General features: G+C 37.6%; 1 protein-coding gene across 7 annotated transcripts in view; it reads right to left on the minus strand.

Moving 5' to 3' along the window:
• Nucleotides 1–19,456, minus strand: part of MYO18A (myosin XVIIIA) — a 2,129,602-nt gene that overhangs the window by 619,413 nt on the left and 1,490,733 nt on the right. For all 7 annotated transcript variants that reach the window (XM_044054445.1, XM_044054444.1, XM_044054446.1 and 4 more), the window contains one exon: nucleotides 8,816–8,970. In XM_044054445.1, coding sequence (XP_043910380.1) covers nucleotides 8,816–8,970 — 155 coding nt within the window. The remainder of the gene's footprint in view (nucleotides 1–8,815; nucleotides 8,971–19,456) is intronic.

Genomic DNA, 19,456 nt, shown 5'->3' on the forward strand with positions numbered 1-19,456 from the left:
TTTAGCGACTGCTGTTCCTCACCCTTGCTTCATAGGAATCCCCAGTAGTGTACTCGCTTATACCATATTCCATTCTTTTTTAATTAACACTCTATTGAGTCATAATTTTCTGCATGTCCCTTTCTAAAACCCTGGCATAACTACATTATTTTCCTACTTCTCAGTGAACTGCAGCTCCCCATTGGTGCATAAATAATAAAAACAAACAGAAAGGTAACATTCAAACCAAAATGAAGAGCTGCCTCATTTCTGTAGTTGTTAACCTTCTCACAGATTATTTTTTGTTTGGCGACAGCTGCTCCTCCAGGAAGGTGTAACCTGCTCTGTTTGCCCTTCGGGCTCACTCCGCTCCCCTACCCTGCCCCCAAATTCCACCCGCCCCCACTACATGTACTTTTATACATCCCCTCACTCCTCCCCACCCAACACCTCTCCAATTACAATACACCTAAGCCAAACTCCACCCACCTGTAGGTCTATATCACCCCCAAAACATCCACCCCTCCCTGCTCTACATAACATCTCTCCCTATAACCCCATTTGCCCTACTAATCTCTCTCTCTTCTCTTACCTATCTCACACTTTTTCCCAACCCTTGTCATAACTCTCACACACACACTTCACTACATCTTAACATCAACCTCACTTCGCACTCTACTCATCCATCTCACATGAACTCTTTACCTCTAACCCAATCTATTTCTTCAAACCAAAACTGCTCCCAACCCAACTCCCCCTGTACTCCCCTCTTAAATGTGGTACCAGAAAATCACTACTCTTACACAACCCAAGCTACCCTTGCCCAAAAACTGCCTCACTCTTCTACTCCACCACATCTCTCTCTCACTAGCCGGCGACATCCACCCCAACCCCGGACCCATCTCTAACATCAATCTCACCAAACCCTCCACTCAACCCACAGACTCAAAGTCCATTCGCCTTACAACACTTAATGCACAAAACCTAAAAAACAAAATCCCTAACCTCCATGCCTGGCTCTCCCATAACCACCCCGACATTACTGCCATTTCTGAACCCTAGCTGAAAACCTATATAAAAGATAGTGAAATCCTACATACAGGTTTCCAAATCATTTGCAATGATACCACCAGGTTTCCAAATCACTGGCAACGGCAGAGCCCATAAAAAGAAGGTGGAGTAGCAATAATCTACCCCACCCTCCGATACCATAACTCCCTACTCCAATAAAATACCAACCTTTGCCAATGCTGAAATTATAACAGGTTTACTAAAAATAAACAACCACAAGTCCATATGTATCGCTGCCCTCTATATTTCCCCTGGTGATAATATCAAAACTCTTGAAAACATCCTGTCCTGGTTTTCCTCCAATATAAAACATGAAATATATATACTCAGTGATACTGACATCAACTGGAATACTATTAACTCTGAAGCCCTGTCCCACACAATCAACCTGCACAACTTCTCCCAACTAAGACAATCTCCAACCAGACCAAATAAAGATGGCACCTCTGGAACCATCATTGACTGGATCCTATCAACTCACCCAAACCTTATTACCAAACACGGAACATTACCCAATCCTCTCAGTGATCACCTAGCAGCCTTCGCCGACCGTCTCCTAAACACCACCACTACATCCAAACCCGCAACCTCTCCTCTTTCAATCCCCTAACTTTCTCCGAATGCTTAAAGCATACTGACTGGTCCCCTCTACAATCGCTTCCTCCTTTAACCACTCATTCCTAACCCTTCACAATCAGCAACCCCCCCCCCAACCAAATGCATCAAAACTAATCCCTACCCATGGTTATAAAAATATACTAAACTAGCCTTGCACCAAAAGGACAAAAAAAATGGAAACAATATCAAAAACATAAAAACCCTAACACCCTCCTAAAGTATAAGCAACTATGAAACTCCGCAAAAAAAACTAATAATTAAAGACCACAAAGCCCACTACTCCAAACTCCAGTCCTTGCACTCAATGAATCCCAAAAAATTCTGGGACTCCATCTCATCCATGCTGCATCCTGGCAACAAAGAAACCCCCTGCCCAAACCCCAACCTCTCCAACCCTCAAACAGCTAGCCAGTTCAACTCATTCTTCATAGACTGCATAGCTAAACTATCAGCTTCCTTCCCACCCCCCTCCTCCACCACCACCTCCTCCTGCCCCAACCACCACCCCAATCATCAACCTTCCTCCACATCCTTCTGCCTCAAGCCCATTCCAACAAGCAGTATAAAAAAACTTCTCCTGAAACTCAAACACTGTTGCAATGCATCAGACAACCTTCCACCCACCTTCCTCAAACAATCTGCAGAGAGCATTGCCTATCCCATCTCTATGCTTATAAATAGATCCATACAAGAATCATACATCCATTCTATCTGGCACCATGCTTACATCATCCCCCTCCACAAAGGTGGCAAAAATACTGATACCAGCAACTTCAGGCCTATTGCCATCCTTTCCCCTCTTTCTAAAATACTAGAGAAAACAATACAAGCACAACTCATGGCACACCTAACACTAAACAATCTCCTCTCCCATACCCAACACGGCTTCCGCCCTGGCCACAGCACCATGACTGCCCTTCTTTCCTTTCTTAAAACCATAAACCTCGAACATGACTTAGGCAAGTTCATATCCACACTATTCCTAGATCTGTCAAAGGCCTTTGACACCATCTCACACAACCAACTTATATATCCCAACTCTCCACCCTACACCTGCCTCCCACCACCATCGTCTGGTTTTCCAGCTACTTGTCGAACCGCCAACAAGCTGTCTAATGGAAAACTTCAACCTCTCCCTTCCTTCCCACACTCACAGGTGTCCCACAAGGTTCTGTTCTTGGCCCTCTTCTCTTCAACCTATTCATTAACAACTTTCACCAATCCCTCTGTTATCCAATATGCAGATGATTCAACAATCATCTGCTCAGCCTTCTCCCCCTCCGAGCTCCTAGCAAAAACTCAACTAGCCTTCTCCTAAACAGAAACCTGGATGCAGTCTAACCATCTGGCACTAAGTGCAAATAAAATCAAACTAATGTTTTTTTCCCCTTCCAAAAACTCCATTGACAAATCCACATTCACCATACAGAGTCAAAACAACACCCTCCTTGAAATTGTTCCCAGTACCAAGCTTCTTGGCATCATTATTGGTGAAGAACTAAAATTTGACACCAACATCCGCTCCGCAATCAAGAAAACCCATCAGAAGTTAGATCTCCTCTACAGGCACAATTGCTTCCTAAGACCCTCTATCCATCAAACTCTTGCATCCACCTTCCTACTCCCCTCCCTTATGTATGGTGCCCCTCTTTTCACCAATCTCCATCTTGGCCTTCGGTCCAAACTTGAATCCTGTTACCACAAGATCTCCAAATTTGCAACCAATTCAAAAAACTCATCCCACCACTGCCACTCCCTCCTCACCCTCAACTGGCTTGAACAACCCAACTACCTCAGTTACCTACAACTCACCATTGTCCACAAGCTCATCTTTAAACTTGCCAACTGCCCAGCTCTCGCTACTTCCTTAAAACCTTAAATCTCCTTCAGGTCCACAAACCTGTACGACCTCCTGGCCATCTACTGCTGTCCCACTCCTTAGCTTAACAGTGTAACTCTCTCCCCATACACCTATGCAACACCTACCTAACCATATACATTTCAAATCTCAGCTACTCTCTCATTTTTCTTCCAAATGGGAATTACCTTGCCACGCTCCAACTTAAACCTCTCCCCCCATTCCACCTTGCACTGACCCATCCAACTACCTTTACTATTACTTCATCCCACCCAAAACAATCCCTCCCCTACCAAAATCTTTCTCTCTAATATCTATTGTACTATACTCTCCAATCTCAAATATGCTATTACCCTCTCCATGCATATTTTCCTAACCTACTAATGGCTAGTAGCTATATTTTGAAATGTTAAACCTACAATTGAGTTTACAACAAAAATATTCACTAAGTAAATGTTGAAATTTCTGTATTTAATTATGCCTTTTCATTTTTGTAACATTGTGACAAGCCAATTGCAAATATCATGGAGCTTATCTGTAAATGTTAAATTAGCTGTATGAACTATGTCCTTTTGTAACATGTGAAATGTAAATTGCAATTATTGTGGAGCTTTTCTCCCCATGCCTCCACTGAAAATGGGCTCTTGGCCCAGTGGACTTCCCCGGTCATCAAACTTACTTAAATAAATAAATAAAAATATACATTTTCCAGTTACTGTTACCTGAAGGACGTCAGCATAAGAGTCGTCAAATGGCTACAGACTTGCACACAGAACACTTAAAACAAGAGAATGGAGCAAACTACACATTCTGTCCAGAAACAGCTGGAGACGGCAACCTTCCAGCTGTTAATAGGCAGGCAGGCAGACAGTGGAACAAAATATCAGTGTGAATTACATGGAATTCCGCAGAAAATCTGGGATGCAGTAACAGAAGACAGTGGTTTAGGACTGCCTGAATTGAAAGGAAATTTTACAGCTATACATATAAGGCTCATATACATAAAACAAGCAAAAAGCTATAATTCAAAGTGGAAAGGAATGATGATGAAACAGGGAAGAAATTCAAAAAATAAGGACAGAATGGGATTGTATATACAGATCATCAAGTAGGATAATATCATCCATACAGATTATTATATACATCATAAAGCAGCAGAAAGTACTCAGAGAACTAAGCCAATATCAGAGTGAAGACAGGAGATTTTGCCACTAGGGGTGACTGTAATTAGGGATACAGGGAACAGGCAAGAGAGAACTGGAATTTATTGGAGAAAACTGGCAAAGGAACCAAGGTATTGGGAGAAAATAACTAGAGAGGAAAAGGTAATATAATGTGAGGAGGCCAAGAAGACATTTGGATTGCAGGCTAGAGACTGCCTTCCCTACCAGAGATTGATAGAGTATAGGCAGAGAGAAAAGGACAGGGGGATCCCTAAGTGAAAAACCTGTTCTGGTAGAGTATTCAGTTGAATCTAGCAGAAAGTTCTGTTAAAAAGGGATAATGTGTAGGGCATACAAAATATTGCATGATAACTATAGGAATCAACCAGAGGAAGTTAGAAGAAGAGTGACTGGATAAGCAATTCACAAGGAAACAAAGGGAGGACAAGTCTAGAAGATTAGGACTTTTGCTCAGAAGTGTTTACTTAGGTATTTTTATACCCCAAGCAGACTCCAAAGAATTTTTCCTCAGGTAGATTACAAATGGCGGATGTGTAATGGGGAGGAAAGAGGTACATGGGAACATGTGTTTTCAGAGTGTAATGAGTTAGCAGACTTCAAAAAATCCCTAAACAGTACTTTATCAGACACATTGGATGAGCAAGTGGGTGTTAACTAAGGAAATTATTTTTTGAGCTGGAATACAAGATTTTACACGGTTATGTTTTCTGTCCTCTATGAAAATTCTGTGTTAACCTGTAATGTACATTGTATGTATGACTGATGTTGTTATATATTATCTGCTGTGTTTGTTTTTTTTATTTTCATGGAGCTTATCTCCTCGGGCCTCTACTGAAAATGGACATCTATCCAGTTAGACTAGCCTGGTCAACAAATGTAAAATAAAATAAAATAAATAAAAAATCTGAGTTGTCCAGACATAGTAAGGCCTTACAAAGATTAATTCTGGTGGCTGCCAGAAAATAAATTATTAGAAAATGGAAATTAAAGTCTAAACCAATTGTATTCAAGTATAAAACATTATAACAGAGAAAAAAAAGAACTGAAGAGTGATCTTTAGAAAATGGTGGGAGCAAATTACATACAAAAAAATGGAAATTGTGGGAACAATACATACAGAATAATGTTTTGGAGTAGCAGCGAGATTTAAGGGAAGGCAGGAATTGAGCAATTAATGTAATGTTGGATTGATGATAGTTATACAAAAAACAACATGCATGATGTACAATGTTTGTAGCTAGGAACATGTTAAGGTTTTTATATAACTGTACGTTTGCCTAGGGACTTAAGTGATAATTCAATAAAGGTGTTAAAAAACAGGAATGCAGTGAAGTCTTATGGTTCTGCAACACCAAACAGGTTTATTTTTATTTTATTTACTCCATTTTTTTATTTCACTATTTGTTAACTCAGTAAGTCGACTGGGATATTAACCCTTTTCAGCCATGACCCAGGCAAAGAGAACAGTATAAAAAGCAAGACAGAAAGAAATAATGCAACAATCACAATGTAAAAAGAATATAATGAGAGTAATACATAGCCTACAGTATAAATAAATAATTATTAAATAAATGCAATAATTAACCCTTACGTAGCAGACAGAAAAGCACATGTGTTAATATGTATAAATTTGTACACACCATATACAGTCAATGAGTACTTCAAGATGTCATGTTATGTGATTTGTTTTTGTTAATGGTCTCTGGCATAACAGCAAGAGGAAGAAATTCATAGTTATCAAGTTGCATACTACATGGATCAGATGGAAAAATGGGAACTGGGTAAGGGACGAAACAACTGCGTACACTACCTTCCAAAGTCTACAAGCCTGAATCAGGTAGACCATAGCTCTTCTTTGGACACCATTTTATATATGTATGCACATGACAGGGAACTTTTATGTGGGTCCAGCTTGGCTCCATGAACTGTACCAGCTGAGGAAGTGACAAGGAAAATGCAAGATAAGAAACAAGAAACAGCCTCTTTTTTTTTTTTGTTTTCCCCCACTCCTCACAGCCATTATCTTTCTATAGGTTTTCAGCCCATTTGTTAAACCAATGGGAGTCACAAGTGACCAAATGGGGCCAACATCTAAGAAGACATGGAGTTATTTGTTCCTTTCATCTGCAACTTTCCATCAGCATGCTCACATATGACGCAATTTCCTGATTTCAATGTTCTGAGTGTGTGACTTCACCCAATCACACCAGGATTTACTGCGAAACCCTAGTCTCCCCAGGCCACACAATGAAGGGCAGCCCAGCCTATGACAATCATATGATTCATAACCTAAAGTTCTGGTGTTTACTATGTCCTAACCACATCCCTGGCTGCTAACATAGGCATCTGTAACATTGCAAAGGCCTGCTGTGTCTCAACCTCCCCCCCATGACTGCAGGCTCCAGCCAATGTGTCCAATGAGGGCTGCCACAAATGGCTTGGCAGGGCTAAGCACTTCTCCAGTCCATAGTGCTACTTACCATGCATCTTCTCCAAGAAGTAACGTCAATGCAGTGGTCTGGATAATCTCGCTAATAGGAGGATGGATGAGCTGGTACTAGCCCGCTTCTCCAGTTCCCATACTGCTAGTTGATCTTGGGTCATCTGGATCACATTCAGGAGTTTACCCTTCTACACCATTGGGCTAGCTAGTGGCAGAAAGATTTCTCAAAGTAGTACATTATCTGTTAAAGAGCAGCATTCTTGCAAAATGTCTACCAGTGAGACACGATTTAACAGCTTAATGAAATATAAGTCAGGCAATGATAGCCTTATGAGAAATGGGTGGATTAAGAGAATCCAGAGACAGTGGAGAACAGCAGACATAAAAGGAATGCTCAAAGACCTGAAAGATGTATGAATTACAAAGAGTCATATGCAGGCTTAGCCAAGAATCTGTCGTTAAGAGTGACACAGTAATAGAGGAAGAGTTTGGAAGGGAAGATGTAAATTTTCATTGAAGGGTTGTAATCCCATGCTAATACAATACTAAGCTTTAAATGGAGATTCAAAAAGAAAACCACCACATACAAGAAGTATATTTTACAGAAACAGGATGACAATTCAGGAAGATAGTTTGAAATTAACCACCACCTAGATGTCACTGAGGGCCAGCTTGAAACTGGACAGGCTAAACGGACATAAGGTATGTACTAATATGCATTAATTTATAGAAAAGCAATACTGTAGAAAAAATAAAAAAATATGTTAAGCTTGTCCCTTACTTGTTTACAAAACACATTCCATTTGAACCAGAAAAGTGGCAGACACAAACTTACCAATGACCAAACCTGATGCATTTAATAGGACATAATCTGCCTGCACAGCATAACACCACTTGTTTTACTCTTAACATCGATGATGATCCTGCAACAGCTGCTGGTAAGGCTACATGACAAGGGCCACTCAGAAGACAGGCAATCCACCTTCCTACAGTACAGAGGGATAAAGCACCGAATATGATAAAGATGACTTAGAACTGATTAGCAATCTGGGCTCTGGAGGAGAGAGATAGGGAGGGTTGGAGTGAGTGGCTAACACTGGCTTACCCACGTTAGAGAAAGAAGGTGGTGCAGTCCAAGTGTTACAGTAGGCATCACAAGGACTGGGTCACACATCTGGCTCTGCTAAGTAGCCTGCATAAGCTGTAGCCATCACTGTGTGTGTGTGGGTGTGTGTGTGTGTGTGTGTGTGTGTGTGTGTGTGTGTGTGTAGGGCAATAATATAAGATCCCACTTCAAGGGATGCACATGTCAAGCAACAAAGTGGACAGGGTTAAGCGAGCATTAAAAAGCCATGGCAGATACAAGGATGATGGCCTCATTGCAATCATCTCTCACCTGAGCAAATGGGTTCAGTCAAGAGAGGAAAGGCAGTGTCCTAAGGGAATAAAAACAATACAAAAAAAGGAAAGAAAAAAGAAAGAAAATGGCAATCCACATTCAGGAATCATGCCAAGTAAATGAAGAGACAACAATGATACGGAACAGGAAGATATTAATCCTATCCACAATAATAAGAACCTAAATCTGCATCAAGACTGCACAGCCTAACTGCTGCAGTAGCTTCTGCAAAGTACAGAACACATTACAAACATATGACCTACTTTCGCTGTTTCTTCTCCAGCTCATGGTTCCGTCCCTGTTGCCCTTCTAGGTGTAGTTTGGTGTCCTGAAGCTCTGCTGTCAGCCTTTGGCATTTCTTCTTCACCAGTTGAAGGCTACGTTGAAGCTCATCATTGTCTGCCTGAAGATCAGTTAGCTAGAAGAAAAAAACAAAAAATCATGGTAGCAAGTAGCTGATAAGCTACAGGGAAGCACAAGAGTTGGTTTGGCCTACAACTTAAAATGGTGCAAGTCCCACTGCTACTTGACTTTTTGCATTAAACTGTCCGATGTCTTAAATTAATGAACTAGGGTAAATTTGCTGACTGGTTTGTGATTTACATGGTGGCTTGGTGCTGTTTTACAGCTGCTGGCATGCAGTTCATACTCTAATGCCTCACAAGCTAGTTGGCTGCAAAACTGATTTAGATTTACGACTTTATTCATGATTTGTAACTGGTGTACAACATTTAGACATTTGATTTAAAATAATTTAAATAATTTTAAGTCAGATTATTTAGTCCTTCACTGGACTCAAGTTTCCAAGAATTATTACTTTTTTATTTTGTTTGCCAAACAAACCCACAAAGCAAAAGCCTCAGTTAAGGAGCATCCTGGGAGGACTTTGTGGTGAAGTGACTTGCTCAGAGTCACAAGGTCAGAATATGGAGGCAGAAGGAATGAAATCCTGCACTACAACATGAAACTCATTAACTCAGTGTTTTGTAGTTTAGCTTGCTGAATTACAATGGTTTATGACTACTTGTTCAACATGAGCAAAACAGCAGCTCAGAGGCAAGGGAGCCCGCAGGATTTTTTGCAGGGGGGTGCAAACCCAAGCCCCGCCCACACAGCCCCACCCCTCTGCTGCCCCCGCCAACAGTGCCCTACCCCCACCCACGCAGCCATTCCAGTGTCCCATTACTTGGCTATTTTTCCCCATTTGTCGTAGACACTGTTCAAATCTCTCAGTGTTCATACTGTTTTATCCTTTACTTCTACAATGATTACAGATATTTGGATTTCTTTTACAACTTTTATTTAAAATTTTATAGCACAAACACTGATAGACATTTACTAAACCTAAACAAAGCAATAGTCTTACAATGAAAAGAGGCTTAGCATCAAAACTTCTCTACCTTTGAAACCCACATTCACCGAAACAACATTGAAACCCTCATTCAAAGAAAATGCATCTGGCCAGTGGCAGGGTAAGTTTACCTTTGGGCTGTTTTCAAATCATAGGCTCCTTGCACACATTTTTAGAACCATGCAAAAGTTATTTGATTCACCTTCCTGACTGTATTAATTATACTATATAATAATTGAATTATATTACAGCACCACTTGTTAGAGTGTGTTTTAAATTTATAGTTCTGAACATTTTTCCTTTAAGCAATGAAATAAATCATATGAACCAATAATGACAACCTGCCCAATTCAGAACATTTCAACCATAAAGGGCTACTCTACTCAAACTTCTGTCATATAATCCACCAATATCAATCAATATGCAGAATCTTTGCAGAAGTAAAACTCATCTGAATAATTCCACATTAAAGAGATCTGAAACCAGTGAAGAGGTTGTTGCTAGAAAACAACTTTATATTTCAGTGTTTCATCTACAAATTCAATGCCTGCTGCCCTTGAAGAATAAATTGACTACATTATATTAAAAGAATGGTAAGCTGGTATATTGCAATAGGGAATGGGTGGCAAGCTGAAAAACAAGTTCATAGTTATTAGGCATCTCATCCAAAGGAGGACATACACCCCCTTAAAATACAAATCTACATGTTGTGGGAGTAGAACCTATAGCCCTCTGTATCAAGATGCAAGTATGCTACCTGCTGTGCTGCTTTAAAAATTCTATACCACAATAGTGATACCATTTGCTAAACAAAACAGTTGCACATTTTAAGCAGGCTTAGCATGAGCAGCAGAAAAATTATCTTCCCTTGAAACTCACAATTCCTTGAAAATTAAGGGATGACCAGTTTTATTTTTAATGATCGTGTGGCTGCAGCAACGACATTCTAGAACCCCAGTTGAAATAAATGGAAGAGGAGTTAACTAATATGCTAAAATCAGCCAAGATTCCTAGCGAAATGGTGACAGGAAGCTTATTTTATCAGGTTATGACTACAACGGTCAGACACACACACAACCATATTTCTTGTTATGTTATGCTAAATGCAATTAAACTTTTAAAGGGGTATCATGACAAGTACACAAACCTTTAATGGGAGTAATACAACCTCATTCTACCAAATCAGCCACATAGCGTTTTTTGTAATACCTTGTACTTTAATCGCTATAAACACTGTTAAAGATATAAAGACACATGACATGTCATATATACATTTCCAACTGACACCACTACAGCATTTTCCAAAGGGAGTAATGATTAGAAGAATGCTGAGAGTTCTCAATTTCAACTTAAAAAAAGCTCATGCCTGGTCTCAAACTGCACATTAAACTAGCCTGCTACAGCCTGGCAGCCGTGAGTCAACAGACTTACTTTACACATACGCACATTTTAGTGCATCATGCACAAAATTGGGCATATATTAAGGAGAGTACAACCTTCAACTGTTATACAACACACACAAGTGGAAACGAGCACACAACTTTTAATTACGTACACGTAAATTATGTCCAAAACACGTTTTACTAAACCTTTACGGTAAAGCAGCTGTATAGTGTGCTTGGTTTCCAATAAATGCAAACTTTAAAACTATTTATGTTTAAAACATTATACACGGCTGCTATTTAAAACAGTAAAATGACACACCTACTTCATTACTTACGATATATAATATAACCACATAGATACAAGTTTTCCCACAAGATACCTTATGACCCTTTTTAAGTACAACAGGACATGGTTCACCAGTGAACGTACTTAGCTCTGATTCCCCCTTTTATCAGTAGAAGCAACAGAGCATGTAGAAGATAAGACTTAAAGGGTGCAGCCTAAAGCACTCCTAAAGCAGCTAAATGGTAAATGCATATCAAACACCCTGTAATTCCTTCTTGAACTTCACTGATCATGCACTTACCTCACTTCATCCGCACAATCTGAACGTCCTCTAGAATTCAAATTCCCAGCAGGCACGAAAGACAAAGACGTAAATCATCAGTCGCACAGACAGAGAAGACAAAAACAGGTTGCAAACACCTGTTGCATCTGTACGACTGGACGGGACTCAAAGGGCATTCTTAAAGAGGAACACCCTTTAAAAAAAAAAAAAAAAAAAAAATTTTTTTGAATTAAAATACAATGGCTTTCTCAGCCAGCCGGTTCCAGGGGGGTGCAAGTGCACCCCTTGCACCTGACTGCGGGCGCCCTTGCTCAGAGGTTACTCTGCCTGCCTAACAGCTTCAGGGACCAGGATTCAGTCCTGGCCTCCAGTCCCTCTCTACAGTATATTCAGTATTTATAGTGTTTATGTTCTTCCCATGCCTGCATAAGTTTTCTCCAGGTATTCACAAAACATATTGAAACAGCTGCATTAAAAACTGTTTGTGTGTTTTGGCTCCCTAATGAAATGCTGGAACTCGATATGCTGAGTGACAAAAAAAAAAAAAAAAAAAAAAAAAAAGAGAGATGGAAAACCCAGAGAAGAGCTAATCACAAAAATCACTCTTCTCCATAAAGCTTCTTTTGCAGAAGAGTTGTAAGCCCCCCCCTTGAACTTGTATATACAACTCCGTGATAGCCATGCCTCAGAGGAAAGAGAATATTCTAAGAAATGACATGTCAGACTTGGTATATTTAAGTCAGATATTTCGACAATTCAGTCTCTGTATTTCAACACTCACTGTAGCGGGTCTCAACATTTCAAATGGTAGATGTGTGTGTGTGTGTGTGTGTGTGTGTGTGTGTGTGTGTGTGTGTGTGCGCGCGTGTGTGTTGAGATATGTGTGTGTGGGTGTGTGTGAGTATATATATATATATATATAAAAATATATAAATATATGACTATATATATATATATATATATATATATATATATATATATATATACAGGGTTTATGTCACCAAGCACCAATTACGTCCCGGCACTATTAAGGCTGTCCTTTATCTCTCCCTTTTTCTGCAGAACCTCCGTAGTACTTTACCAGCATAGACCACGAATGACAGATAGTTTAAAAACTAAATTCCTTAATGTAAACAACCAAAACAAACATGAAAACACCTCGGATTTAGCGCTTTCATCTCCCACAACGGAGACTTCTTCAGAATCCAATTTTAAACTAATCCCAACAGTCTTTTATATTGTTGATTCCCAATAGTAGTTAATTGATTAATTGCTTAATACAATGTTAAAGTTTTAAATTTAAAAGGGCACTTCATCTTCGTGTTGAACCATATAAAAATGCAATTGATAATACAAAATAAAATAAAATATTCAAGATTTTACATTCTTTAAAAATACTGAATGAGTGATAAAGTGCATATATAGTTGAATGAATAAATAATAAAATATCTTGATGCTGATGAAAAGACATATATTATACAATAACTAATAGAATGAATGTAGTATAAATATATATATAAATAATTAATTAAATAAATAATTCTATATAAATATGAATATACATATATATATATATATATATTAGATATGAATAAATATAAATAGTAAAATATAAATATTGATTTGATAAATTTGTATAGGTAGTAAAATAATTAAATTAATTCTATACAAAAAATTCTATACAAAAAATTCCATGACAGTAGATAATACTGTCTTGAATTGTTTGAGAACTTCTAATATACAACTGCCAACAAGACATTCAAGGCAACATGTTCAAAGAACATTTCAAAAAACATTTCAAAAACATCTCTAATGTATATTAGAAGTTCTCAAACAATTCAAGACAGTATTATCTACTGTCATGGAATTTTTTGTATAGAATTTTTGTATAGAATTAATTTAATTATTTTACTACCTATACAAATTTATCAAATCAATATTTATATTTTACTATTTATATTTATTCATATCTAAGATATATCTATATATATCTAAGATATATATATATGTATATTCATATTTATATAGAATTATTTATTTAATTAATTATTTATATATATATATATTTATACTACATTCATTCTATTAGTTATTGTATAATATATGTCTTTTCATCAGCATCAAGATATTTTATTATTTATTCATTCAACTATATATGCACTTTATCACTCATTCAGTATTTTTAAAGAATGTAAAATCTTGAATATTTTATTTTATTTTGTATTATCAATTGCATTTTTATATGGTTCAACACGAAGATGAAGTGCCCTTTTAAATTTAAAACTTTAACATTGTATTAAGCAATTAATCAATTAACTACTATTGGGAATCAACAATATAAAAGACTGTTGGGATTAGTTTAAAATTGATTCTGAAGAAGTCTCCGCTGGGAGATGAAAGCCAAACCGAGGTGTTTTCATGTTTGTTTTGGTTGTTTACATTAAAGAATTTAGTTTTTAAACTATCTGTCATTCGTGGTCTATGCTGGTAAAGTACTACGGAGGTTCAGCAGAAAAAGGGAGAGACAAAGGACAGCCTTAATAGTGCCGGGACGTAATTGGTGTTTGGTGACATATTCTTCTTGGTTACAAGTTTATACAGGGTTTATATTAGAACATCGAAGTTTCAAAACTTTGAATGTTCTAATATCTAACCCTATTACGCGAAAGCTAAAAACATCGAACATAGGGAACAGCTAATTTTTTCCTAGGGAAAAAATTAGTTGTTCCAAAATACATACTCACAACACAAGCACACCAAACAAACAACAATCCACACACATACACCTAAAATCTTACACCCAACCCTACACTAAACTATATAAACACACCACTAACTATCCACCTACCTTAATCCAAACCCTAACCCTAAGGTCTGTCACTATTGCACACTTACCTGACCAGCGTCCTAACCTTAACGCACCTACCCCGCCCTAACCCTCACGTCCACACAATTGCACACTTACCTGACCAGCACCCTAACCCACCTAACCCACCCTAACCCTCACGTCCACACAATCACACACATACCTAACCCACGCCCTAACCTTAACTCACCTACCCCGCCCCTAACCCTCATATCCCTTACTTGCCATTGTTGCAAGTGGCACCCATTTTGCAAGAGCACTTCCTCTTTCCACTCCAGGTGGACGGGTGGCCAGGAGAAATACGGAGGCAAATGGAGACAGAAGGAGATGAAGTGGTGAGGGAAATGGAGGAGAAAGCAAATTTTGAGACCAGATAATGTGTCCAGGATTCTGAAGAGATATTTCAAAGAAATCTGTTTGATGGAGAGGAGTCAGCAAATGATAAATGTATAATTACAACCCTCCAGTTGGGAAGGTTGCGGGATGATTTACTTATAGAAATGGTGACGCAGAGTAAGCCAGAAAATGAAGGAGATGTTTCCTGGAGGGACATTATGGCAAAAACTCAAAGGGAGGATGCAGGGACAATCCTGAAAAATAGTAGTGAGATGGAAAATAAAACATATGAAGAGAAAGTAAAAGAAGACAAAAAGGGAAGTAGCAGAAAAGAAGGCAGAAGAAAATGAAAAACAGAAGTATGTGATAAGAATTCAAAGGAAAGAAGACAAAAAAATGGACAAGCATAAAGTGTAGGATAACTTAATAGTTCCTTTGGGTATAAAAGCACATGAGGTAAGAGCATTTATTCTTATTAACAGGGAAACATTTTGTGACATTATACTTGAGATTGTTTTTTTTTTTTCAAATTTTCTTGGAAAATATGAAAAAAGAAAGACTGTAACCCATGGAATCTTTATGTGATAAAAGCATTTAACAGGGAAACAAAAAAAGAAAATTCATGTACAGTTTAGAACAAAGGTAGAAACAGAGACTTTGAAAGGACATTTGAAAACTTTATGTACAGTAGTACCGGGTATTGCAAAAGTTTATGACAAAAGAGGTTTACAGACTGGTGGCTGGGATTGTAATTGTTTGTTACTTAGAAACAGAAAAAAATATATACATATACCAACAAGATAAATGTGGAGGGGAATAGGGGTGTTATAAAATACTGGGGACAACCCAAAAACATATCTTTTTTGTGGAAAAGGAGGACATTTGGTAAGTAACTGTGACAAAAGAAAATGTTATATTTGTGGGGAATTGCGACATGATGCAAAAAATGTGAATTTAAATGTTATAAATATAACAAAATTAAAGATTTATGGATAGAATGCAAAAAGAAAGAGAAGAAAATGAACAAAGAGAAGACATTTTAGAAGTAGTAGAAATAGAAGAAAAATTAAATGAGAAAAAAGTAATAAAAAGGGCACAGAATAAGGTTTAAGAGACGAAGAAGACATAAATTGGGAGTGAGTAAAAGAAAAAAGAATTCTATTGGTAAAAGGGTAAAAGACAGAAAAAGAAAATTTAAAGGTACAATTACAAAAAAAGGAAATGGATGAAAAGTATACATACCCAGCTAAAGACTGGGCATTGGTATAACAGTTATGGTGTTTGACTCACAGACACAAGGTACTATGTTTGACTCTCACCTTTGGGAGGGAAACTGGCTAAGCTTAGAATTGCCTATTAAGAAAGCTATCCTAGTAATTAGCTATGAACATATGAAACCAGAAAACCTAAGAAAAAAATTAAATGAAAATTTTAGAGTGCTTTCTGTAAATGTGAATATTATTAAGAATATAGTAAGAATAGGGATTTTGAAGTGCTGTACTACATGTGATGTAGATATAATCATATTAGAAGACAAGATTTTTAACAAATGAATAAAGATTACAAATAGTGAAACTATGAGGAGGAGAAGTAATCTGGACTTTGTGAAATAAGTGATGTGTTGGAATAGCCATATTCTGTACAATTACAGTAAAGACATTAGATGTAACTTTGACAAAAATTGGAAGAGTAACCATTCCAAATTTGAAATGAAAAAAATAATTATAAAATTATAATATTATATGCTTATACCAATTGTAAAGAAAATAAAAGGTTATTTCTTCATATTTTACACTATGTAGTGATAAATATGAATATTACAACAGGAGACCGACTGATTTAAAAGCAAGTGTAAAAAGGAAAGGAAATTATATAAGACAATTGTTAGAAGTTATAAAATGCGGTCAGTTAAAACTTTGGAATGAAAATTTGTGGACTTGTAAAAGGAGTATATATAGAACTGAAACAGTTTCTTTTATAGCATCAGAAGTTTTAAGTTAGGGGAACAGAAAGTAGTTGAAACAGGATTTTGTAATCATCTTGCAATATGGCTAGATAAAAAGGAAAACAAGGACTATATAAAAATAGGCAAAGGAAAAAAAAGTATAAATGAGAAAACCTGGAATGAAGAAAGAAAGAAATTAGTAATACAGTTATGAAATAAATCATATTACTATGAGAACATTTTACAAAAATTGGTCTAAATGGTGGAAGTATTTCAACAAAGAAAACGAAATATATGAAAGAAATCACAAATAATACAAGAATTGTTTTATAAGCAAAGATATTTTTTACAAGGAAAAAGAGAAATGCTATCAAGTTACTTAAGCAGATTAGTAAAGGAAGATGGTAGTTTAATGAGAGTAATAAGTCTGTAAAAGGTGAATTAGAAAACTCCGGAAAAGATTATAAATATTGTAGCACAACAAGCACAAAAAAATTAAAAAAAAAAGAAGGTACTGAAAAAACACAAAGTAAAAAAATAGTTAACAGGAAAAGAGAATAAAGAGTTGGAAAAGGAGATTTCTTTAAATAAACTAGACAAAGTATTAGGACAAAGAAATATAGATTCAGCTGTAGGACCACATGGAATAGAGTATGAAATGTATAAAATTTAAGGGACTGGCAAAAAATATTTTTTAAAGATTACGAATGACTGGTTAAATGAAGGATTTATGTATAAAGAATTATGTAGTAGAACATGATTAAAAAAATGGAGACCAATACTATTGAATCATCATAATAATTATTATAAGATCTTTATGAAAATAATACAAAAGAGACTTGAAATTAAAATGGAAAATACTTTGGAAGATAGTATATATTGTGTAAAGGGGAAGGATTGTCAAGAATTACTAAATTATAGAGAAATTGTGGACGATATTAAGAACAGAAAAAAGGAAGCAAAAATCATGACAGGAGACCTTAATAAGGCATCTGATACAACTGGATATGAAATCTTATTAAGTAATAATGAAAGAATAGAACATAAGTAAGAGAGTTAGGAAAAGTACAGATGTGTACCTACCATAAATGTAGATGTTCGAGTGTATTCACTGTTGCAGTCATTGCACTTGGGTTATCCTGCTGGCAGGCGACCCGCAGTCGGCCCGAGTTCCAAAGTCTTGGTCCGGCGTCGGTTGCTGTCACCTCTTCCCTGACGTCAGTGCGCCAGGGGTATAAAAGTTGCAACTGACACCATTTCCTTCAGTTTTTCTTGCCCCAGATGTCAGGTGCCCCCAGATAGGAAGGCTGGAAAGATATAAATATGCCAAAAAACATGCATATATTACTATAAACATTTCCTTCATCTACAAGCAAATACACCACATAGGTTGTATAGAGTTGAGAAGTACAGAAAAGTCCCAGCAATGAAAAGGGGGAAGGTGGGTGGGTAACCTGGACTGCAACAGTGAATACACTCGAACATCTACATTTATGGTAGGTACACAACTGTACTATGTTCATCGTGTTTCACTGTTGCAGTCATTACACTTGGGTAGAATCCCAAAGCTGAGGTTGGGCGGCTGGGTGTAAATTGTATTTGGAGAGGCTACCAGGCCCTGCAGAACTGTAGTGGCAAAGCCTGCTCTGGATTTAGAGTAGAGAGGTAAGTGGTAGTGTTTGGTGAAAGTGTGCACTGAGCTCCAGGTTGCAGCTTCTAAAATGTCTTTGGATGGTACTCCTCTGAGAAATACTGCTGAAGTGGCTGCTGCTCTGGTAGAATGAGGCCTAATGCCCTTAGGCACTGATTTGCCATGTTGTAACAAGCGGATGCAGTGTCCTATCCATTTTGAGATTGTCTGCTTTGTAATAGGCTTTCCTTGTGATCCTGCAGCATAGGCTACAAACAGTTGCTCAGTTTTTCTGAAAGCTTTTTGTTTGTCCAAGTAGAATCGTAGCTGTCTGTGTATATCCAAAGCGTGCAGAAGTCTCTTCCCTTTATTCTGGGGATTTGGGTAGAAAGTAGGCAAATGAATGGTTTGGTTTAAGGCCACAATGGAGACCACTTTTGGCATGAATGTTGGGTTTGTCCTAAGAGAAACCTTGTCCTGATGAAAAATTATGAAAGATTCCACAACCATTAATGCCTGTAACTCTGAGACTCTTCTTGCTGAAGTTATTGCTAGGAGCAGAGCAGTTTTCCATGATAAGTATTTTAGATCAGCTGTGCTGGCTGGTTCAAAAGGAGGCAGTGTGAGTTTTTCTAAAACAAAATTGAGATCCCAAGTTGGTTCTGGTGCTCTCCTTGGGGGTCTTATATTTTTTGCCCCTCTGAGGTACTGTCGTAGTAGAGGATGTGAAAAAATAGGAAGTTCCATATTGTAATGAGCTGAAATGGCAGAGGCATGGATTTTAATAGATGAGAAAGATAGGCCTTTGTAGAGCATCTCCGT

Source organism: Protopterus annectens, chromosome 13.part0, assembly GCF_019279795.1.
Source record: "Protopterus annectens isolate FY-2018-M chromosome 13.part0, PAN1.0, whole genome shotgun sequence".
NCBI lineage: Eukaryota > Metazoa > Chordata > Ceratodontiformes > Protopteridae > Protopterus > Protopterus annectens.